General features: G+C 36.1%; 1 protein-coding gene across 1 annotated transcript; it reads left to right on the top strand.

The window, feature by feature from the left end:
• The first annotated feature begins 15,617 nt into the window (after positions 1 to 15,617).
• On the top strand, positions 15,618 to 16,550 carry LOC149577481 (phosphoenolpyruvate carboxylase-related / PEP carboxylase-like protein). Its single transcript, XM_089796556.1, is given in 2 exon segments — positions 15,618 to 15,657; positions 16,426 to 16,550. Coding segments are annotated over 2 exon segments (165 nt in total).
• The last annotated feature ends 10,045 nt before the right edge of the window (positions 16,551 to 26,595 follow it).

A 26,595-nucleotide genomic window follows, 5' to 3' on the forward strand; every position in this document is an offset into this window, starting at 1 on the left:
CTAGTTGGCATCCACCACCAAAATGGAAGGTCCCAGAAGTCACTTTAAAAGTCTGTGCAAAATTAGAAGAATCCAAAAATGGTAGCCGAACTTTCGAGAGGCATAACTTTTGAACCGTAGCTTCGATTGATGAACCGTTTACATTTTCAAAAAGCTCTCAAAGTGCTTTATAGCCTTATGGACAAGTTTTTCTTGTCCCTATTTTTTAGGCCCGTACGAGGTCATTTAGTACCTCTGTTGGTGTAAATACGTACTTTACTATTTACACTTACTTAAGTTTACTTAGGTTAATGCATTATTTAATTATATTGCATTATTTTATTATTTTTATTTGTGAGACACTTAGGAGTTTGCACACCTTGTGAGTTTTCATGTTGACAACACAGGAGTATGCACCTCTATTTGAGCACATGGTGTCTACAACACTGATTTGTGTGTCCCACCCTTCTAGGCTTATCGTCTCATCACCGCACTTACTTCCATGCTTAATGGAGGATAATCCATATCAGGTGGACATGTGCTTGGTTGTATGACACTTCATGGTGCTAACTTCTATGCATTCTAGAAGCTCTCTTGAGGCCTTTATATTCAGACACTCCTAGTGTACTCTGTGAATAAGTTATTGAATACATTGTTATTTTGATCATGCTCTATCCATTTTTGGTCTACAGTTGTGCTTGTGTTTGAGTTCTTAGTTCTTGGGTGAATTTTGCCCTTAGGAAAATTCTTACATGGTATCAGAGCTTGGAGTCTTTCTCTTCACAAGTTGTTCGAGACCTCTTGCTTCATCACCTCAGCCTGAATCTAGAGTGCTGCAGAAATTGGGAGCATCTAGCACCAGATCTAATCTCTCCATTGTGTCCGGAACACTAAACCGGTGAAAATTGACTATAAGCACGCCTAACTTGGCCCATAGTCGACCATGAGGCAAATTTTTTTTGCAAACCGGCACCCGAAGGCACTGATTTGCAAATTGGGTATGGTCATTTATGTAGATTTATGAATTCATTTTCAGATCTGTCTTTTTTCTCTGTATTTTTTGTCAATTTTATTTGCAAAATTTTTGGCCCTTAGGGCACCTGTCAGAGAAATTTTTTTTTTGATAGACCCAGGCAGTGACACCCTAGATCTGCTAATTCAGAGGATATTTTATTAATCGCAGGGTTTAATTTTTAATTCGGTGGCCTCATAGCAATTTCGGTCGTATCTGTGAAATTTGCTCACAGTCAATAGTCTGGCACACATTTTCGGCTGCTGTCAATGTCGGCAGCCTTGAATTTTGGTGAGGCCGCCCACCAACCAGCTAAAACATCCAATCCGGCGTCACTAAGATTTTCTTAAGCTGTGGGCTTGGTTTTCTTTTAAAAATCGCAGAGACCACTTACCCACTGCGTGTAGGACTAATCACAAAAACCATGACAGTACTCACAAAATATTTTGGTAGTGAATCACTACCCGTGCCCACGCTCAACTATTTCTTGGCGGCTTGAACCTGCTCTCTAGCGATCCCCGCTGCGCATTTCCTGGCGAGTATTTTTTGTTGGGCGATTAACCCTCCGCAAGCGAGATTCTGGCAAGCATTTTTGTCTTCGGCTTTGGCATCTTCTCCTAGCGTTAGGAGTAGGTTATTCATTCTTTGCCATTTTTAAAACTCTAACGAATGATAGTTTTCCCGGCATCCACAGCTAGATTGAAACTCCCACCCACACGACCAGTTCATAGCCGCTACGCGGTGTCTTCTGTTCTGCCCACGCGGCCTATTGCTAGTCGCCACATGGCCTCTAGTTATTTTCCCACTGCCACATCAATAGAATGATATTGCCACATCACCCATGGACAATTGGCTTTTGCCACGTGTACTTGTCTATATAGTACGGACATCACAATCAGCCAGACATGTCAACCAGGGGACTATCTTTTTTGCTGATGTAATCATCACACTATGTTAAAATTGATGCTAGTTTGGACATCAATCTAGGGCATTTTTGAATTGCATTGATGGCCATTTGATCGTCAAATTTAACTTCACAGTTCCTGCTCCAGACCCCTCTCCAGATTGCTTTTTAGTTTGGCAGCCTAACTTTGCGAGCTCATAACTTGGACATCCGGACTCCAATTCAGGTGCAATTTTTTTATGAAATTAGGTAGAATTCCCTAAATTTTCTAGTGGTGGTGTTTTTTTCTAGTTTTGGTGCACAAATTTTGCAAAATTTTCATTTTTTGGTGATTGTACCTGCATAATCTTTCATTTTGCAACTTCAAAAGCTCCGTACGGGCACATCTGGTCACCTTTTCAAGTTCTTTTTTTTTTGAAAGTGTGTATTTTTTTGTCTACTTTCCAAATATGAAGTTAGATTCTAGGGTTTTGTGGACAAATTTCTCACTTTCAGAATTAGGCCTTCTTTGGCATTGTAATGCTTTGATTCTTTTTCAGAATTGCTATAAAAATAAGCTACAATGCTTAAGTGACATATTTTAGCCTTATACAACAGTTGTAAAAGCAAAATCAAAAAGTCCACTTTGTACATTTTGACAAGTGGCCCATTGTAAATGCACTACATATAAAGTGCCAAAGTATCTCTTTTGGGGGGGTCTTTTGATTGAGTGAAAAGGGGGGGTGTGTACAGTGTTTTTTGTGTCTCTCTATTGTGATCTTATTCATTTCTACATCATGGGTTTTAAATGTCCTCCTCTAACTTCACGCAACTATTCTACATGGAAAGATATTGCATGGAGTAGATTAGTGGAAAAAAGATATAGTTTGTATGTTGATGGCACAATCACTAAACCTACTGATGCTAAAGAACTCATTGATTGGACAACTCAAGATCGACAAGCTTTAGGTGTTATTATGAGTTGTGTACATGGGGATCTTCTCTTTCACATTAAAAATTGTTCAGAATCTAAGGAAGCTTGGGATAAACTTGAATAGTTGTATGATAAAGTGGATGAAGAAAAGGGATTTCAGATTAAGGATGATCTACTTCTCTTGGATCCTAAAAATTATGACACAATTCAAGATTATATCATCAAAGTCAATGAGTATAGGGCACTTCTTAAAGATTGTGGAAACCCCATTAAGGATGATAGGTTGATACATCACATCTTGAAGAAGCTACCTACTGAGTATGCCAACTTTGTTTCAAGTTTTAACACTCACAAGTTGACCATGGGATCTGCTTACCAAAAACCTTCCTTTGATGGATTTGCAGACATGTTGATTGTTGAATAATCTCACTTGGTGGATTTTGGCCTTCTCAAGTCATCTAAGACCAAAGCCTTAGTAGCTCGTGATGATCATACATCTAGTCAAGGGGGAAAAAGCAACAACAAGAAGAAGCAGTGGAAGTAGAAAACACAATATGAGACACAACATGACTCCTCTCAACAAGGCAGTTCTTCTTCAAACAAGAAGGGAAGTAATGAAAAGAAGGACAAACTCTTTTGTGCATATTGTAAAAAGCCAAATCATGACGAGCATCATTGCAAGACAAAAAGAATTGATGACTTAGAAAATCTACTCAAGAAGAATAAGATTCAAGTGCCAGGTACTTCCAAGGATTCTACTCCTAAATCTTCAAAGGGTAAAGGTCAAGCACTTATGGCCAACACAAATTCTTCTTCAGAATGGATACTTGACTTAGGTGCCTCCTACCATATGGGTTCTTCAAAGCAAGACTTTTCTTCATTGAAGCAGTCACAGGTACCACACATCTTCGTGGGAGATGATGCTAAGATGGAAGTTGAAGGGAAAGGACTGTAGAAATTGAAGATTGGGAGTTCAAAGATGTTCTCTATGTTCCAAATCTAAGCTCTAATCTCCTATCAGTTTACCAAATCACTCACCTTGGAGATGGTCATAAGGTTGAGTTCCTTCCTGATTCAGTGATGGTGCGAAGTCTAAAAGATGATTCATTGGTAGTAGTGGGGAAAGTCAATGATGATAGGAGGCTTTATTCTTTCTCCCATTTTGTGCCTAAGAGTTCTTCTCAAGCCTTGTTAACTCACTCTAATTCAAACAACAATTTATGGCATGAGCGGTTTGGTCACCTTGACTTCCGCTCTCTTCAGCAACTTTGCTCAAAATGCATGGTCAAAGGTCTACCTAATATCAACTTTTCTAAGGGAGAGTGTTCATCTTGTTCAGTGGATATGCATCTCAAGGAGAAGTATGATAAAGGGAAGTCTTCTTGAGCTCCAGTTGTTCTTCAGCTAGTTCACATGGTATTAGCAGGACCGTTTGTAGTGACTTCAGTCAGCCAAGGCCACTACATACTTGCATTTGTTGATGACTTTTCAAGATTCACTTGGGTCTTCTTCCTTCATCATAAGAATGAATTGGTTCATAAGCTTCAAGACTTCAAGGCTCATGTTGAACACAAGTCAAGAAAAGCCATCAAAGTATTAAGAGTGGAAAATTTGAACTGATATGTTGACAGGAGACTTAAGAACTTTTGTAGAATTGAGGGGATTGATCTTCAGAACTCACCAACATTCAGTCCGCACAAGAAAAATGTTGCAGCTATGAGGATTAAGACTCTCAAGACCATGGCAAATTGCATGATAAAGGCCAAGTCTCTTGATCCTACAATTGAAGTTGAAGCCATTAGCAGTGCTACTCACATACTTAACAGGTCTCCTCATCTAGCCTTCGATGGCAAGACTCCTTTTGAGGCATGGTGTGGCCGAAAACTAGTTGTGAGTCACCTTCGAGTCTTCGATTGTCTAGCATGGGCAAACCTTTCTTCCAAGAGTTGCAAGGCACCAACACCTAGGCCTTGTACCTTTATCATTTATGAAGACAATGCAAAGGCTTACAGACTTATGGATCCAGAGACTCATGAGATTTTTGTGGAGAAGGATGTTCACTTTGAGGAAAGTTCACCTAGCTTGTCCTCTACACCTCTCCGCACATCATACACAGTGGAAACTGATAGTGATACCAGCGATAGTGCTTCAATAGGTTCAGACAGTGGGGTTCTATCGATAGTTGCAGTGGGAGGTCACATCAGTCTAGTCCACGTGCTTATATTGCCACAGTGAAAGGTCCATCTTAGCATGGTACATCTCATCTTCTAGCTCCAGCTTCATTTGACTTGGGAGACAGACTTGAGGACTTACATCTTCTCATTGATGATGATTCTTTTACAGTTGTTGCGAGGGCTCACTCTAACCCTCATGTCCATTCTCTACATGATCAATCTGCCCAGGTTGGTGTGATTGTGGATCCTTATGAACAACAATTAGTGGACATCTCTTTGTCAATAGAGGAGACAGATGGTTCAATGGAACAGGTTCACCAGACATCCTTGACATATCTGCATTCGTTCTTTTCAGCATGGTTGGAAGGGGTGAACTTTAGCATCAGTACAGGGATACTTGAGTAGGTTTTCAGGCCAGCACACATCTTCAGGACTGTACCTTGGGCATCATTTCTTCCTAAGGGGAGGAACACTATTCTGCATTCATGGACCAGCTTCTTCATCGGAGCAGCTTTCACTTGTGGGCATTCTTCTTTTGGGAGGGGAGCCTATTCTGTCTCTCTTCCTTCTCTTATTCTCTTTTGTATATATTGGATGTATTTTGTAATGGGGGGGTCTTGATTACTCCATCCATCGATGCATCCTTCTCTATCTCTCTTTTTGGGGGAGGGTTTTTCCCATGAGGTTTTCCCTCTTTCCCCGCTTTAAGGGAGATTCCATTTCATTATGTATATGGGTACCTTACATGGCCTAGTAGCTGGGACCCATTATGCATCTTCATCCTAGTTTGTAAGCTTAAGGGAATTCCCCTAAGTTGCACTTAAGGGGGGGTGTTGGTGTAAATACATACTTTACTATTTACACTTACATAAGTTTACTTAGGTTAATGCATTATTTAATTATATTGCATTATTTTATTATTTTTATTTGTGAGATACTTAGGAGTTTGCACACCTTGTGAGTTGTCATGTTGACAACACAGGAGTACACACCTCTATTTGAGCACATGGTGTCTACAACACTGATTTGCGTGTCCCACCCTTCTAGGCTTATCCTCTCATCACTGCACTCACTTTTGTGCTTAATGGAGGATAATCCATATCTGGTGGACATGTGCTTGGTTGTATGACACTTCATGGTGCTAACTTCTATGCATTCTAGAAGCTCTCCTGAGGCCTTTATATTCAGGCACTCCTAGTGTACTCTGTGAATAAGTTATTGAATACATTGTTATTCTGTTCATACCCTCTCCATTTTTGGTCTACAGTTGTGCTTGTGTTTGAGTTCTTAGTTCTTGGGTGAATTTTTTCCTTAGAAAAATTCTTACAACCTCAAACTTGACTTTGAAGCATTCTTAGGAGGTCTCCAAAAATTGAAAAACTGTGATAACTTTCAAACCGTGTAACCTTTTCACCTGATTCTTTTTCTAGAATGTTCTAAATTATAGTTTTAATCATCCCTCCAATTTACACCTTCTAACTCACCATAATTATGGCTCAATTACATAGTCTTATTTTTCTTACATTTACATGTATCCCAAGGTGCTTAAAAACTCTAACCTAGAACACTGATAGTGGAACTGTGAGAGTTGGAACCTTTATTTGACCCAAATGGGTATCCAAAAATGAAAACACATGAAACAAAAACTATGTCTAGGTATATTTTTTTTTGGGTGACACAGGATTGCCCTTATACCTCTGGATGCTCCTGCATCAATGTTTGCACATAATTAAAGGAAAATTGGGGTTAAGGTTGCAAAGCAACAATTCTTTTTTCATCACATGATTATGTCAAGTTAAGGAAAACCTGGGTTTTAAGTGGTGAAGTAGTGATTCTTCTTTGTTGCCTAGTCATAATAAGTTAAGGGGAACCTAAGGTCAATGTAATGAAATGGAAAAAGATTTCATACGCTCTATGATAGGGATAACTTGCTAACCTATGGTTAAGGTGGCAATTCAATGAAAGCCTGTAGTCACAGGGTCGCAAGGATAAACTTCAACCCAGGGTTAGGAGTTGCGAAGCTATGGAAAGCATCTAACAATCAGTTTAAATGTCACCACATTGTCACAAGGGTTTGAAGAAAGTAAAATTATAAGTTACAAAGCCGTGATTGGTTACATAACAGTTAAGTCTTGGTCATCGCATGATCGAGTTGAGTTAAGAAAAACCCTAGGTCTGAGTTGCAAAGTAGCGAAATGTCTTTGATCACATGTTCACAAGAGTTAAAGGGTAATCACGAATTAAGGTCATAGAGATGCGACGAGCTACCCTATGGATGAAACTTGATGATGTGGCAGTCAACATATTAGAATGAGTTGGTATAAGGCAAGGTTCTGATTGGTCAAGGTATTGGTAAGGATGACAAATCGAAGCTTTCTTCTAGTTGTAAGATGATGAAGATCAATGATCAACATATGCCCACATTTTGAAGATGATTGAAGTTTAAACAAAGTGGGGATACACCCTTTTGACATGTGTCCAAGTGGGCCCAGATGGTGAAGCCAGAGAAGAGGTACACAAACCAATGAAAGACATGTGGCACACTCAAGGAAGGTTGAAAGGTCAATAAATGTAGTATGGTCACATTTTTGAATGGGTTTCGTAAAATCATTGATAAAAGGAGCATAAATTCATTCGAAATCTCATCAGAAGAAGCAGTAAGGAATGACTCATTACCTGGTTGCATGGGTTTAACTTTGACCTGAGGTTAATGCAACAAAATGGCAAGGCTATGGATTGCATGTTCGTAAGGGTTAGCGATTGAGTTAGAAATTTAAGTTGCAAACCTACAAAAATCATATTGAACATGCTAACATCCATGGTTAACACAACATCACAACTTGAACCCAACAGTTAAAGAAGGAATGTGGAAAGTTGTGAAGCAATAAACTTTCCCCTTGTCACGTGGTCACTGTCAAAGATGTTGCTAAGGGAAAAATCATAGCGAAGGAGCTAAGTGACTAGATCATAGGATTGTAGTACCACATAATCACATGGAAAGCCAAATTTAAATTTTTAAGGAGTGTTGATCAATAAAAGGAAAGTATGTTTATTCAATGTTGCTCAATTGATAAAAGTAGAGTTATGATCTTATGCCAGTCGTAAGGTCATAAAATAGAGAAATGAAGATTGAGATGTTATGAAATAGTCAGCTAACTGCGATCATGAGATCATAGTGTAAATGTAGAAAGAGTAAACTGGTATGCCAAGGGTATTTTAAACTATGATCATGAGATTTTAGGATAAACAAGGGCAAGATAAGATGTTATGCATAACAGAGTGATCGTAAGATCGTAACATCCTGTCATCGCAAGACAACTTGGTCATCATAGAAATATAGCTGAAAGGATGTGAAAGGTGGGAAGTCCAGCCTATCAAATAATGACACATGGCTCTTGCTAGGTAGTCAACTAAGAGTTTTGACTAGAGGTGGCAAAAATTAATAGGTTCAAGTTTAAGTAGAAGAGAAGTGAAATTGAAAGAAAGTATCAGATATTTCGAATGGCCCTAGAGAAGAAATAGACATGGTAGGAGTAGTTAAAGACATCATGTCTCTATCAACTGATGCAGTTAAAGAGCTTCATGTTCAAAGGGACTGGAAGCAACATAATCAATTAAAAAGGTCCCTACAACAAGTACCACCTAGCAAATTCTATAACGATCCTCCTAGTTTTACCAGAATACAACAAATGTAAAATGTAATTTTATGAAAATATTTGCATTCTTCCAATAGTCTTTTGACATGTGCCCCTCCCATCTGAGGCTTGTTGCAATCCTTCTCTTTATAAGGATTTCCAAGATGTGGATAAGGGGTTGGGAATTTTTAAAGTTTTTTTTGCAAAGAACAATATTGTCATGATTTTTGAAGAATCCTTCATAGCTTTTTCTACAGATGACTTTTATAGTTAGTCTTGATAAATATTGTGGAACTACCTTTGAAGCCTAAATAAAGGAATGATTTAGGAGCCCTTCTTGTGTCTTTTACTTCTTGAATTACTGATTAGATATAGCTTTTGTGATTTATTTTGAATCCCTGAGTTTGTGTCTCATTATTATTTGCATTTGAATTTTTTGGAGTGTTCATATTGGTTATAAGTCGTGAAATTATACTTTATCTCAAGTAGTTAACTATAAATTTTAGAATTCCCCTTTGCATCTTGTCTAAAGTGTTTTCTTCTTATGAAATATTATGTATGAGTTTTTCTAAGATCAATATTGTGCTCATCTTAACTATTCAGAAGTGTTTCATTATGTCAGGCCAGTAATATTTTCATCTTAATATTTGATGTATCACCTCAGTTTGCCTTCCAGTTTTTACATTCATGCATCCATCTACCCTTTTCCCTCTCAAGTTTATTTTCATGTTTGAAGAAGCAAGTGGGTGAAACATCATAAGGAACTGACCTAGAACCCAAAGATTCACTCTACTCTTGATACACCCACTACCTAGGAGTGTTTCCATGTTACTCAAAGTTGATTGAATTCTAGAATCTAGTTGAAGGCACAACTTCTAGAGATAACAATTGTCTCTTTCTCTCCATGAATTTACACTATGTATTTGGAATAAATGCCCAAGCCTCACTACCAAAAATATTGAATGTAGAAAAATCAGGCTTGACATGAGTGCAAGCCTCCTTAGAAGTCAAATGTCACAATGCCTTGTGAGGCATCTAATTCTGAATATAGTTGGCACAATTGGTAGCCTCAACCCAAAAATGACTCATATCGTGAGCCTATATCATACAATTGGCCATCTCCCATAATATTTTGTTCTTTCTCTCAACAACTGCATTTTGTTGAGGGGTATGTGAAACTATGAACTAATGTTGCAAACCATGTTTAGTGCAAATATCTCTAAAAGATTGATTTACATAGTTATTGCCATTGTTAATGCATATACGCCTAACAAAAAGACCATATTGCTTCTCCACAAATGTCTTAAAGATTCAAAATGAATCAAAGATATTAGATTTGTACTTCAAAAAGCACACCCATGTGTGTCTAGATAAGTCAGTGGGCACTAGAAAAAGATGGAGTGGGGAATGACATAAGATCACTATGTATCAACTCTAATGGTGCTTTATCACATGTGGATCTACCCATTAGAAAAGGATCTCTGTGATATTTTCCAAGTGCAAAACCTTAACAAACACCATTTGTACAAGAGATCTAAGGTAGTCCGGTCACTAGCTCCCATGTACTCATCTGTTGTAGATATCTATAGTTAACATGGCCAAAATGCTCATGCCAAAGTTTACTCACCATGTCTGCATGAGTAACTAGAGATAAACTTGTAGAATCAAAGCTCTCAAAGCCATTAAAATGATATAAGTGAGTTTGTAAATGAACACTCCCAATAGAAACAACCAAACCAGGATCATGGAGGTCTGGAATAATCACATCATGTGGCGAGAACTCAATTATCTTACTAGATCCAGAATGAAAAATATGACAAGCATACAAGAGATTTATAGAAATGGCTAAAACCATTAGAACATCCTATAGGGAACTAACCTCCAAAGAGATAGTGCTATAACCTGAAATTGAAAGTTTTTATGGAGTCACTAACTGCAATCTGTGTAGTAACACTTTAAGCAAGTGAGGTAACCAAATCATGTGAGTGTGCCATATGGTGGGAAGTACTTGAATCAATAATCCAAGTAGCAGAAGAAGATAAAGATCGTGCAAAAAGAGCATGTCCTTTCCCTGAAGGAGGAGGTGGTGGCTTCAAAGAAGCAATACTATGCTACTACTGCATGACCTCCTCTAAAGCCTCAAGACATTTCCAACACTTGGAAACTGGATGTCCTTTCTTGCCATAAAAACTACAAGGATCACTTGTAAACTTCTTATTCTTGGAGGAAGACTCACCAGACTTTGAAGGTTTACCCTTTGGAGTGAATTTTTGATAACCTAATCTAGGAGATGGTTTGGAGGAACTCTCACAACCAGTTGAATATATTTTGGGCTTGAATTTTTTCTTTGTCTTCCTTGTAGATGTCTAAGAAATCAATGTCTAGTTCTTTGATCCTGTTAAAGAGTCTAACAATGTAAGCTTGGCCTACTCTCTAGTCAACTAGTCACATAATACCTCAAATGTGGGCATGGTAAATCTAGGTCCCAAAGCATCCATAATGGAATGAAAGGTAGAAGAGAAAATCTAAAAGTTTGCTTGAAGCTTTAACAAAATTAGATAAATGCACTCCTTATCAGTCTTTACTTTCCCACAACCATGTAACAAAGTTATCTATTGTTTACATTTCATTAGAAAGTCCTCAATTGAGGGAAAAGTATCAGGTACAAGTGATGTAAGCTCTACCTCAATCTAAAGTGCCCTAAATTCATCCACTGTACCAAATAAGTCCTCTAGCGAAGGAGTAGTGCACCCATCAAGATAAAACTACAAACATGCAAAGAAATCAACCCCATGGCCTCATCCATCTTATTCCTATTTTGCATGATCTCAAAGGCCCTCTATAAAACTGGTTGCACATCATCTAAACAAGACTACAATCTTTTTTAATGGAGAAGTTGTGTCATTAGGGCTTTCCACGTGTGATAGTTATGTGGGGATCATAAGTGCTAGACAAGAAGATGTCTTAGACATTTGTTTAAAAGGTGTTTGTTTTGATATAATTATAGTTTACTGAAGTAAATGATAGAAACAAGTATATAAAACACCCCCCACAATGCAAAAAATTGAACCACAATAACTAGTAGGAAAACTTATACAATGAGAAGAGAAAAAACATTCAAATGAGAATCATGTGTACCTTTGAAAAATCTGATGAAAATAGAAGAGAAAATAGAAAGAGCTTGAAGAGACCTTTACAATGTTTCTTCCAGATTGAAAAATAGAGTAAAAATGAGCAAGTTATGCCCCTAAGAATGCAAGAAAAATCATCTGACTTTGACTGCAAAAATAGGTACTTTATTGGAAATATTCACCAGTATAACTTGCACCATTGTGTCTATCTCAAAATCAACTTTTTGATGATATCTCATTTGCCAAATGTCAATATCGTATGCTCCTGATCGAGCCAAACAACCAAAAAGTGGTCTAGAGGCAAAAAAAGGCTTAAAAGAAAACCTTGGGCCCCCTAAAAAATCCCCCCTAGGCTTATAACTCATGCAACCAACTCCTTGTAAAGGGGGCTGGTGGCCCGGCGGTGGTGGAACAATGGTGGCGCATGGTGTAGAGGTGGTCATGGTGGTAGTGGGGCTAATCAACAATGACATAGGGGCTGTGGCGGTGGCAGGGTTGAACATTGATGGTTGTAGAGCAGAGGAATGGTAGAGTGAATTTTCCAACACTACACACTTTTTTAATTTTAATTTTTTGATTTTTTCAATAAAAAATGCATCAAAATGTGTGTCAGTAAGGGCCATATGACCTTGGTAGGCAAATTTTTTTTGCCTCAAAATTGCCCAGGCTCTAAAAATGAGGTGCTTTGTATGGAAATAGGGGTTTTGATGTCCTCTAAATCCAACCATGAGGTCTATTTGGAATCAAAGTGTCATAAAATTTAGAGACCCCCTATTTCCACAAAAATAATAAAAAAAGCTAGATCTATTATGTTAAATCCTCATTCCTCTTTTTCTCCAAATAAGAACAAGCTACAATAGATCCAACTCTGATACCATGAAGGATTTGAAGAAAACAAACCCACACATCTAGTAGAACACTTACATGCAAGAACTTGTCACAGAGAAGAAAAAAACAAGAGAAGGCAAGGGTTTGGCTCTTAAACTATGCAAGAATATATTATTAGACTGAAAGAATGAAATGAAATATACAATTGATCAATCCTTATAGAAGGAGTTCATAAAACCTATAAGGGAAACCCTAAGAGGTAAATGAAATTTAATAATTAATAGTCAACTAGGGAATCCATGTGCATAAAGGGAAATATTAAGAAGGGATTAAAGATAATTTAATAAAATTAAATTAAATTAATCCTTTACTGTAGCAATTAAAAATAACTAAAAGAAATAAGAAAAAATAGTAAACATATGTTTACCTTTTAAATAGAAGTGACATCTAAAACCACAACAATTATTAATGAACATAAAATAACCTGTTAAACACCATCATTCATTTTTTTAACATCTGAAACTTACATAAAATTTTATTCACCTTTCTAAAAATTGACGACAACTAAAATCTATAAGTTATTCTTAGTAGGTGGGAATATCTTGCAAAACACTTGTCTCTAATAGGCACATCTAAACTGTTGTTAATAATGCAAATCTCCAGACACACACTAAATTCATTGTGTTTATATTCACTTTTCTACATTTCTAACCATGGTCATTTCTAAGGATTTATTTTCTACCACTTTTTTTCCTAATACTATTATTGCTTTTATTAGGACAACTGATATGACTCTTTCTATTGGTGAGTACTATTTAATATCTCCTAATAGGAATTGAAACACCTAATATATTTTTTACTCTCTAGGGAAATAATGGGCATTTCCTTAATATCGTGGGCATATTTATGCAAGTGCTAGTATTTTTAGTACTATTTAATTTCTTTGTAGTCTTCTACAATAAGTTGCCCCGATGATGATTCTTGTATCATAAGTTTGAGTATTGAATGATATAAATTTTAGAAAAAAAATAAGAAAAAATAAAAGTACCTATAAATCTAGTGCAACTATATTTTATATACAGTATCTTGCAGGATATTTTTTTTTGTGGAATGGAAAATCATGTTTGGTTTATCTAACTCATATTAGCAAGAAAGGAAATGCACAAATGGAAAGATATTATACATGATAAAAAGTTGGTGCAAATTGAATGCATCCACATGTGCCCAAGCACATTTTATTACATAGAATGAGTAAACAAGTTTTTTCTTTTATGAGGACTTTATCCATGAGAATGATGACAATCGTCAGTGGTTGGTAAGTACATCGCACAACATCAATCTCACCACCCATTTGGGAAAATCCCAAGTCCTTTTCCACACATCAAATCTCTACACTCTACATACATGCAAATAAATACAGGTGCCTATTTTCTCCATTTTCCATAAACATAATACCAACTATATTTAGTTATTAGCACAAGTTTTCAATTGCAAATTTAACTCTTTGATTCTTATTTTTTGGGTAAGAATGGAAACCTCTGGTGTTGTCCCAAGCCATGTGAAGGAGGAGTTTCTTAATTATCTTAGAATTCCTCAATATAGACATGGGTTTTCATTGGATGTTATAGTTATTTACTTGTTAGTTAATGATTCTAGAATACCCTTCAGAGTTTTCTCCATAAAAACTATAGCTTCATTGATATGTGTAAACACCTAAATTTGATTACACTGCTTTGGTAATCTAATTTAGCCATCTCTAAAGGCATCATTAATTAAATTCTTATTTAATTAATCCTTTGCCATCCCTAGTTGATTAATTTAATTAATCATCTATAGTCCTAATTGATAAATCAAATAATCTATTATTTATCAATTAAATCCTTTTCTCCTATCTAATTCCAAAAATCCCCATTTATTAAATAAATCTATTTGATAAATGAAATCCTCAAATTCAAAAACCCCTAACCTATCTCTAATCCTCCATTTAGCCTAATCCACCCCATCCACCCATACTAACCAAGCTTAGCCACTAACTCACCCACCCTCATTAATGCCATCCACTTGCACATTTCTAACATCCCTAATCTAATCCTAAACCCAAGCCTAATCCACCCCCTAATGTTGTCACATTCCTTAAACAAGTTTAAGACTTTCCTAATCCAAACCAAAGTCTCCCCTCAAAAAAACCCAACCACTAAGTCATGAGTGCTCTTACAAAACATAAAAGACTCTTACAAGCCCACTCATGACTCTTACACCCATCTTCCACACTCTTCCCTCTTCCACACTCATTCCTCTTACATCCCTCTTACATACTCAACCCCACTCATCATGCCTTTAACCAACCCTTTACCCTACCCTCTCACACTCATCCTCCTTGTGACAAGTGTCACCTTCACATTGGTGCTAAACAAGCACAATCCATGTGCTCTCCTTTGAGTGCATCCTAGCCCTCCTTAAGCCTTCATCCATCCTTGCATCTAAGCCCTCCATCCCTCTACCCCTTAGCCTATAAATTGAATCCCATCCCAAGCCATTTCATCAACAATCTTTGAGCTAAAGTTACCATGCTATTTTGAGAACCAAAGCCATCAATCTTACCCTTATAATGCCAAATTGAGAGCTCACAAAGCTACCAATTTTCCATTACCCATCTCCATTGAAGCAAGCTTTTGAGCATCTTGAGAATACATCCACAGTAAAAGGACACATCTACAAAATCAAGAAAGCATGGAGTGTTTTATCTTGTGAGGTTTGCACTTCTTGTTTGCTTTCTTTGTCTAAGCATATATGTGAATTTAGTTTTTGGTTTGTGAATGTTTACTTTATTTGTTAATGTTCTTTGCATACTAAATCTTGTTCTACAATATGTACTTAGTGATGGGACTTGGTTGGATAACCCACCCTATGGTCTAGCTATTCCATACCAGTGGATCATACCACATTTTTTGAAAATTCTCTTTGACATGTATTTGCAGTAGGAGTATAACGCAATTTGGGACTACTATATTTTATTGAAGGAGCACAATCTGAGTTGCAAGATGGCTTGAAACAACAACTTAGAGAAAATGACATCTATTGGCATAGGGAGGGAAAGAGATAACTAGGGCCAAAGGCACACCCAGCTATCCGAATCACCTGCAAGAGTAAACACAGTGGAAAACAACTCAAACAACAACCACCAAGGAGATAGGAGAAAAACAATACTTTATAGATTAATCAAAATATCATAGTACATGCACAAATGCAAGTCCTTCTGGGTTGCGACCAATATTACAATTCAAATTCAATTCACCAGGGTAAAACTTTGCATTATGCTCTCTCTAAGGATGATAATACCCTAAGACTCTAACTAAGACTTCTTAAATACATGCACGGCTACAAGTCAGTTTGCTGTAATACCAACTAATTAAACTCACAAAATTAAATGCCAAACAAGTCACAAGTCGGTTCTCAACAACTACCTATCACTCAATTAAATGCAAAGGTTAGCTTCAATATGAAACTGAACATAGAAAACTCGGTGAATGAAGTCTCCAACAAATGTTGTCACTTGAAAACCAAATAAAATTGGCAACCAAAGGAACTCGATAACCAAAGGAACTTAGCAACCACTACACACTCAGAAACAACTGTGAGCTCAACATAAACTAGGAAGCACAAGAACCACTATGCACTTGGCAACAATTGCAAACTTGACAATGCAAGACATTGCAACTCGACAAAAACTAAGAAAGAAATAAAAAATGCAGGATAACAATGCAACCCAGGATGCTCCTACAACATTTATAGATGCTCAGATGAGGCTTCTTATTCTAGGTAAAGTGTCTGAAGATGACAAGTTTATAGATGCTCAGATGAGGCTTCTTATTCTAGGTAAAGTGTCTGAAGATGACAAGTTTATCGAATATGATGACCTACTATTGGATCAATTTCTTGATATCTTAGAGGACTTGTTAGATTGTGGTGATTGATCAGGAAAGTACTGTACATACTTGATAATTGATTTTTTTTTTTTGGGTACAATTCGCCAATCATTTTGGTACTATTTGCCATTCGTAGATTTGCCACTAAATTTATGGCTAATTATGGCCAACATGTTATAACCCTAAAGCGGTTTAATACTTGTATAAAAGGGTTTAGGGTTGGGTATTTTTCATTATGTTGTGATGCAAAATTGCTTCTTGCGGCAACATTGAGCTGTAAGGGATTACGGATTGTAATCATGTTGTAATCACTGGATTGTAATAAGATCAGACTTGCTATTTAGTGGACGTAACCCAGGGATTGGGTGAACCACGTTAAATCTTGGTGCCTTGTGTTCATTTTTGTGTGATCTATTATTTTCTGTTATTGGTTATATTTGCATGTAGTTTTTATTTTTGTCTGTGGTTTATCCTAACAGGACTTAAAAGGAGAAGAGATCAAAGAGATGATTTCTAAATTGTTCCAATTTGATTGGTTGAGGCAATTTTGTTTTGAGCTTTCAACTAAATTATGTTCTTTCTTTACTTTCTTGGAAATGTACTAGTTATTCCCTATATATACTCTTGATACTAATTATTCAATTTGTAGTTACTTCTGCTACATGTGCAGTAGTTGATACATACAGATTTTTTTATTTGTGTCAATGTTATATTGTGATATGGTCGATGTGGACTATTGTAGATAGTAGACATGTAAATGCACAATACTAACTATATATTTTTGTTGAACATGCTCTAAATTAGGAACTATGGAGTATGCGCTTCATTTTCCATTTACATAAAACCATGAGAATTGTCATCCTTCCATCGATGGAAGAGAGCCCTAATATGGTTTGACAATGTTGTAGTCATGGTGGTGTTTAGCCTTTATTTGAGCCATTTATTTGTCAGCTACTTTAAACCCTACACGACTTCCTACATCTATGTGTAAGACCCCTAAATTGGCATTCTAAACCAATTTCGGTTTATCAATCTTACTTAAGTCCTATTATACTAGGCATTCCTGATTTTGATAACCTCTACTTGACCTAAGTGTCAAATGCAAAAAATCATTAATCTGTATTAATCACTTACTATATTTAATTCCTAAAATATTAATTAAATTAGCTAAATATATCTCTTAATTGAATTAGTTGAATTATAAAGTCCTAAGTACTTTTATTAAATTAAATCTACCCCTTTAGCTAATACACAAAGAAGGATTTAAAATACTTTGGTTTAATTAAATATATGTCATGGTTATTGAAACTAATTATTTATTTAATTAGAATATCTAATTATGACCACATATTTGAATGGATCAATATCCTTCCCTATTTCATCTCACATGAAAAAGGAATTAATAATATTAATTAATTCAAATATGTCCTCATAATTGTTGAAACTAATTATTTATTTAATTAGAAAATATAATTATGAGCACATATTTGAATGGACCATTATTATCTCCTATTTCCTCTCATTCAACTCCATAAAAAATGGAGGACTCAATCTTATCTTCAATCAGGACTGTACATGCAGTTTGATCTTAACTATTGATCAAATTCCAAGATTCTATAAAAGAAACCTTCAACCTCTCATTTTAGGAAGATGCACATGAAAAGTATTGAATTAATGCTAATTTGATTACTCAAGTGCCTTGCACCCGAATTTGCTCTCGCTCTCATATGCTCATCAATTAGACTAAAATGCATTCATCTAGTTGCTATTTGCAATTGTTAGATTAGTTTTAATTTCATTGAGATTAATCTAATATCTTTGCATTCAAAAAACATCAAAAATATAGAATAGCTTGCATTTGCATTCTTCAAAATCCTTCACACTAGTTTGGTTTGGTTGCTGATCTCTCAATCCTAAGAGTGAATAGCAAAACCCCGTCTAGTTAGAAAGCAACAAATTGCTTTGTTTAGTCATACCGAATGGACAATACCATGTTCATTTTGGGATGTTTCTAACATATAATGATTATGTTGAAGTGTGTTTGGATTAGAGGCCCATAATTAGCACTCACATTTCTAGCGCCCACTACAGGGCAGAAAAATCAATTTTTTGGCCTTGACTTTTAATTAGTTTTCAACATTCTGACGTTCCTATCTATACAATTCAACAAATTCTTGTGTGATAAGATCAATCCTCACACAAAGAAACAAAATATTCACATTCATCTCTATACTTTCCTATGTGATAAAGCGTATGCTCACATGAAGAAAGCAATTTCTCACATGGCACATAGTACTTCCTTGCGTGAAACCCTGCAGAGTCTCACGTGAGATTCAACACCAGTAAAGGCAAACTTACAGTTTTGAATTCTATTTTTCAAAAATGTCTTTGATCTAACACTTGTTTCTAAAGCATCTTTTTTTTTTTGATTTTTGAAGTAGCTTAATAGTGGTTTGCAGATCGATTGTCAAAGACACCTTGATAAAAATATACAAAAAATACTCACAGTTTGATTTCAAGACGTTTAGTCAAAGATTCACTTGTCAAAGAAAAAAAATCAAACCTACTCAAAAAATGTGTTTGTTTTAATGCCTTCTTATACACAATGTTTAATAAGGCTTGTGAACTTCCTAGGGATCTAGACAAAGGAATAGGGGAGTATGCTCTTTAGTACTTGGAAGTGATGCCCAAGAGTAAATCAAAAACCTATACACCTTTGGAAGATGGTACCCGAGGGAGGCAAGAAAGTTGGTGGTTCTCCCAAGCAAAGCTTTTTATGAAGAGATGATGATTTCCTTTTAGGAAAATCAAAATCTTGGAAAAAGACACATTGAGATTGATAAAATAACTCGGTTATGAACATGTTTTGTGTGTTTGGGTAAGGTGACAAGGTAGAGGAGTATGTTCTTTTCCCTTTGGGAAAATCAAAAGCTTTGATCCTTGAATATGAGCTACAGTTTGAGTCAACGTTTAGAGGGCCTGCCAAAGTGATCCAACCTTTGAGAACAACCCAAGTGAGCACACACCTTTCACTGGTGATTCCAACTCACTCTAATAAAGAAGCTTTGTAGAGAAAAGGACTCCAAATTCATGTGAATTTCTTCTTCTTGATTCTAATATCAGATATCAAGAAGAGGCCTTATTGTTGCACTGGGCGACACTGGCCCCAGTCTTGCTAGTTATGTGTGTGCAATTACATATATCAGTGTGGACTGTTGGCCTCAACTCCATTCATAAAGTCACTAGGGATTAATATGAACAAAAGCCAAGTAAAAACTTTGTAGACAGTTGCTACCCAATTCACCTCCAAAAGGGGGCATAATCTTTGTGTAAGGAGGGGGAAGAATCTCTCATGTAGATCCTCACCATAGGCATGTACCTAGATGTTGGAAGGTGGTATACACCCTTGACCCTTGCCACAAGGGTGCTCATTGAGCGTATATGTTATTGAGTCCTTGGAATACACCAAAAACACAAGTGCGCTCTAGTGGGGTGACACAACTGTGTGAGGTGAATGCATGCACATAAGTTGTGAGACAAAGATTTTAATACCTCTACCATTTTTGGTTAGAGGGATAAAAGAGTGTCTTTTTCAAGTCTACATATTGTACAAATCATCCAAACAACAAAAAGGTCAAGACTTCCTTGTCCTTTTCAGTTGCTTTGTCCTCGGTTAGATTGTTTATGACTATTGTTTGCATCCCTTGTTTGAAAAACAACTGTTTACTTACAAATGAACGTAATGTCCAAAATCTGAAAATGATGTCCATAACTGCTTGAAACTTCCAAATACTATCAATCCTTTGTTTAGAACTACCAAAATCATTAGAAATCTCTTCAAGTATAGTCCAAACTTGTCAGTTTTGTCCTTTTCTCGCCTGTAGCTTTGCAAAACTTCGTGTGAGAAAACACCTTTAGGACTATAAGTTAGAATTTCCTTGTGCAGTACTATGTACTTTCTCATACAAGAAGCTAGGAATCCTCATTTGATATTTTATCAAAATATTGAAATTTTAGTCAAAAAATTGTCATTATTACTAATCTGTCACTTCCTTGTGTGGCTCTGTCTAAATCTTTGCCCGAGGAAACACTTGCAAAATTATTATTCTAAATCCTCCTGTCGTTCATTGTACTTTCTCACATGACTCTTTGTGAATCCTTGCATGAGCTTTAGTCATAAAACTATTGAAATTTCCCTGTCAGAGGTGTTTCCTCATGTGTTTATTTGTATTTCCTTTCCTAAAAGTCATTTTCTTGTGCAAGTCTATCCAAAATTGTCCAAAAATAGTGAGCTATTCTAAGCCCCCTCATCAAAATTTGATCCAAATCTGATATGTATCTGAAAATATTAAGTCATTCCTCTATCTGCAATAGTGTAAAACTCAGATTTCTTGCTTATTTGACCACTTGTGATTCAGACACAAACTAGTCTCCTTACTTGGTTGTCTTATTTTTCTCTCTTGTGTTTGTTGTACCTTGCATCACAATAGTAAAAAATCTTAGCTATTCTAGCTATTTCTCAGACTATTTTTACCTAGATATACAACACACTTACTCACTTTGAGACAACATTCTAGTGTGATCCTTGCTCAAACTTTGTCTTAAGTCATTGTCTATGACTATTGCAACAAGGAGTGGAAGCATGTTTACTCCCTATAGACCATGACATGGTAGAGATAGAGGTCAAAATCGTGACAGAGGTCGCTCCTAGGTTTACATATAGTCTGAATTCAGTGAAGGGTCCTGACGATCTCTTTCACCTTTTGGTCCACCTAGTGCTCGAAGAATATTTTCCATAAACTTGTAACAAACTAGGAATCCATTATATCAAGAACATCTAGATATTGACAAAACACATACTTCTTTAAACAAAACAACTAATTTTTTGTTCCAAACACCTACATAATCGACACATATTGAAACCTTCTACACTCCTAAAATGACTAATCAAGATCAATAAATAGGAGAAAATAGTAGGAGACAATACCAACAAGACTACCAAAGAAATGAAAGGGTGAAAGAACCTTAAAACTACATGAATGTATATAGGGATACGAAAGAGATACCTCTAGAAGACATAGAGAAATGTCATAAGGATAAAATATTTTAGAAAATGATGGAGATCTTTCTCCATGATGAGAAAGAAAAATATTTTCTCAAACTCGCTCAAAATGGAGAAAAACTACTTCAACATTTCAATGGTGAAAAAATTGACACACAATAAGAAGAAATTGAAACATCCAGGTTACAAAAACAACTTTAGGCCATGCAAGAGCAATTGGTCCAAATGATGTGTGATAAGAATAAACTGACTAAAACATACATGTTAGACACCATTTTTCCATTTCCTTTCAACAAGGATTTGAATATGCCTCCTTTTCCAAGAGGAGTTGAATTACCCAAATATGGAAAATACTTAGGAACATTTGGTCCCCAAGATTATTTGAGGGAGTTCGGTGCTTTGTCTATGGAATTCATGTACAACCAAACATATCTTATATGTTTGTTCCCATAAAGTCTAGGTGGTCAAGCCATGAAATGGTTTTCAAGATTGCCTACTGGTATTAAAACATTTGATGAGATTATTAATATGTTTATTTAGCAATAGTCACACAATTTACAACATCTAGTCAACATACGTGATTTGTGTAACCTTAAACAAAAGATTGGAGAACCTTTCCTCATGTTTCTCCAAAGATGGTGACAATTGCATAGCAATTACTCACAAAAAATTCTTGAAACAGAAAAAATCGATATCTTCATGGATAATATTTTACCTAATTTTGGGTATAGAATACAACTTCAAGGTCCACACACCTTTGAAGATATGATTACACAAGCTATCTGAATAGAGGAGTTCATGGTTAAAAAGGGTGAAAAGTCCAAGGGTTCAATCATGCTACTCACATTATCATCATTGGTGTATGTATAGTTGACCTTTGTATTAGTTTTCTTTTTAGAGCTTTCCACCTTGTCATAATGTGGAAATGGCTACTTAAAAGCTTTGTGGTTTGAGTTCTTGTTATGTCCACCAACAAAAATTTCACCATCATCAATTAGGTCCTAAACTTTATGATGTAGGTTGATACAATTGTTTGTTTTGTAACTCTTGTTCTAATGGTATTCACAAAACACATTCTCATTCCACCATGTGGGTCATGGCTATGGATCGTAAGGACAAGAAATATCCAATGGAGTAATAATCTAATTTTGAAGTAAGGTTTTATAGACCCAATCTAGAGGTTCATCAAGAGGTGTGTACTTACGTTTAGGTTGAGTAACCCAAGATGAACTTTCTTTGTTTTGTTCCCAAATGTCTTGTTATCAAGAGTAGATTTGTTAGCAATTTTAGATGCATTGATATTGTCTATGAGGTTGAAAGCCATCTTAGAGGGTCTGAGAGTAATATTATCTACTACTCTATTGTGTACTACCTCTTGATTCTTGTTAACATACTTAGATTTATCCTTACTAGAGGTAGGCCCTTGCTTGATATCTTTTTGGAGGATATAAAATGTACTCACTCATGGATAGTTTTTCTAGTTATAATCAAATTAAAATTGCATTGGAAGATCATCATAAAACTGCTTTCACTTGTGCACGGGGTACCTTCTGTTGGAATGTGATGCCATTTGGTCTGAAAAATGCTGGCACCATGTATCAAAGGGAAATTACAACAATCTTCCATAACATGATGCATAAAATGATGGAGGACTATGTCGATGACACCTTGGTCAAGAGTACACAGTGCAACACTCATCCTTAAGATTTGGGACCAATCCTAAATTGTATGGAAAAATTTAGTCTCAAGTTAAATCCCAAGAAATGTGCATTTGGTGTCACATCCGACAAATTACTAGACTATATTGTATATGCAAAAGGAAGTGAGGTCGATCCAAATTTTTTTAAAGCAATAATGGAAATGCCTCCACCCCATAATATTAGTCAAATGAGGGGGTTACAATGAAGACTTCAATCCATTCATAGATTCATTTCACAGTTGGTGGATAGGTCATAGCCTTTTACTAAGACTCTGCATAAAGGTTTAAAATATGTTTGGAAAAAAGATTATGATAAGAGTTTAACACAAATAAAATAGCATCTTTCCAATTTGATGCTGGAGCATCCTATATTGCCTTGTTATCTTGCTCATTTTTGTTCATTCTACAAGTTGGTACCAAGTTTCTGTAGCAATTCCTTCATGTGCCTAGTTACTGTAGCACTTCCTTGATGTGCCTAGTTATTGTAGCAATTCCTTCATGTGCCTAGGTACTGTAGCAATTCCTTCATGTGCCAAGTTACTGTAGCAATTCCTTCATGTGCCAAGTTACTGTAGTAATTCCTTCATGTGCCAAGTTATTGTAGCAATTCCTTCATGTGCCGAATTACCTAGTGTATGTTGAGTGACCCTTCATGTGCCAAGTTTTCCTGCTTATGCCAAGTGTCATCATTTGGACGCGATTTTTGCGAGCTGACTTGCAAGATTTATTTTGATTGTGACATTTATGTTAAGATCTTTTCTTGGGATGTGTCTAGACTGTTGTTGGGTCAGCCTTCCTCTTATGTAATGTTCTAGAATGATCTATAAGCCATTTTGGCAAGTATATATATAGTGTTTTGGCTTGGAGTTAGGAAAGTTTTTGGAAGAGGATTGCAGAGTAGAACTGGAAAGTGAAAATTTGATGTTGGATCTTTGAACATGAATGTATTTATATTTGGCTATAACCCAAAAGGCCTTACAGCTGGGCATTTATGAAGATATTTTGATGATTCAATAAAAGTATTTCACTCTTCTTCCTCCTTTGGTTGTTGTTCCTTGTGTTTTGTTTCATTGTGTTGACTCTTGTAAGGTGGATTGGATAGCTGGGTGAGCCTTTGGCCCTAGTTATTCATCCCTTGCCTACGTTAGGTGGTATTAGAGCCTAAGGTTCATCCTTGTGGAGATTGGATCATGTAGAACCCTAATTTGGATTTGGTTGTAGGGTGGCAGATCTGCAGATTTTACCTATAACTTGTAGAGGGTTACGATCTTGTAGGAACCTAATTTGTAAAGATGGTTTGTGGTAGAGGAGATGCTGATAACAATCACTAGGTTGAAAGGTCATGCATCACTATGGTGGGAGCACTTGCAAACTGATAAACAAAGAAGAGGAAAGGAGAAGATCAGAACCTGGCCAAAGATGGTGAAAAAGGTAAAGAAAAAATTCCTTCGTATTGATCACCAAGTTATCTTGTTGAGAAAGATGCAAAATTTGAAACAAAAGGACATGACTATGAAAGAGTATATTGAGGAATTCTATAGATTGGACATCAAATTTGGACATGTGGATGATGATGTTGAGAAAATTGCAAAGTACATAATGGATTGAGATCTAGAATTCAGGATGAAATAAGTTTGTGAAGTTGGAAAGTGTAGAAAAAGCATATCAATATGCCTTGAAAGTTGAGGAGTTCTTGACAAAAAAATGAACAAAGACAAAGAGGTAGAGGTGGTAGATTCCAGAGAGGTAGAGGTAGATCTTATGGTGAAGGTGGCAGATCTGACAATTTTGTATAGGACAAAAGAAAATTTGAATCAAAGAATGATGAAAAAGACAATACTAAGTGGAGAAGTGGTAGCTCATACCAAGGAGGTACTAGATCTTATCAAGGAAGAGGTAATTCTAGAGGTGGTTTTTGTGGTAATTGTTTCAGATGTGGTAAAGAGGGACATAGATCTTTTGAATGTAGATCCTCTGAAAGTGGGCAAGGTAATAGAAATGTTGTGATTCAAGGAGATGATGAGGGTTCACCAAGTGGACTTGAGGCTGGAGAAAATTTGATGGTGAGAAAAACCTTATGTAATAAGGGAAGTGATGAGAAACCTATTTTAAGGAGAAGTCTTTTCAAGACAAAATGTAAGATGGCTAGAAAATGCTACAAAGTGATCATTGACAGTGGAAGTTCTACAAATTTGGCATCAGAGGAGTTGGTTACAAAGTTGCAATTGTAGAGGCTGAAGCATCCTAAACCCTATCATGTTTCATGGATCAAAGATAATGAGCATAAGATATTGGCAAGTGAACAATGCCTTATGAAGTTCAAAATTGGACATTACTTTGATGAAGTTTTGTGTGATATTATGCCCATGGATTGTTGTCATATTTTTTTTGGGTAGACCTTGGCAATATGATAGATATGCTATGCATGATGAAAGATTGATACTCTTTGGGTGAATGGGAAGAAAAAAATATTACTGCCTTTGATTGAAAGTCTAGATGAGGTCAGTTGTACTGCAATAAAAGTTTACATGGTTAATGGAAAGCAATTTGAAAAGGAAGTGAAGAAGAATCAAGTCTATTTTTCCATAGTTCCTAGAGGACTAAGTGTTGGTAATAATGACCTAGTAGTAGAAGCTGGTAATGATTGAGTGACAGTAGATAGTGATAGCCGAGTACCAGGAGAAATTACATAATTGCTGAATGAGTATAAGGATATTGTTGCTGAGGATATTCCTGATGGTTTACCACCAATGAGAAGTATAAGTCATTGTATGGATTTGATTCCTGAAGCTAGTTTGCCAAACAAAGCACCATATAGATTGACACCTATAGAGAATGAATAATTTAACAGACAAGTGCATGAGTTGTTGCAAAAAGGTTTGATCAGAGGAAGTTTGAGTCCATGTGCTGTACCTACTACATTAGCACCTAAAAAAATGGAGAATGGAAAATGTTTACTGGTTCCAAAGCTATTAACAAAATCATAGTGAAATATAGGTTTCCTATGCTGAGGATGGATGACATAATGGATTGTTTGATACCAAGATTGATTTGAAGAATGGCTATCATTAGATCAAAATTAGAGAAGGTGATGAATGAAAGACTACTTTCAAGACAAAAGATGGTTTGTATGAATGGTTGGTTATGCCTTTTGGTTTGACTAATGCACCTAATACTTTCATGAGGTTGATGAATGAAGTTTTGAAAAGATTTTTGGGTAAATTTGTGATTGTTTATTTGGATAATATTCTGATATTTAGTAAGACTAAGGAAGAAAATCTTGAGCATATTAGACAAGTATTACAGAGGTTGAAAGAGGAAAAGTTGCTGAT

This window comes from Cupressus sempervirens, chromosome 1 (genome assembly GCF_028749045.1).
Source record: "Cupressus sempervirens isolate cs-2001-9-10 chromosome 1, ASM2874904v1, whole genome shotgun sequence".
Taxonomy (NCBI): Eukaryota; Viridiplantae; Streptophyta; class Pinopsida; order Cupressales; family Cupressaceae; genus Cupressus; species Cupressus sempervirens.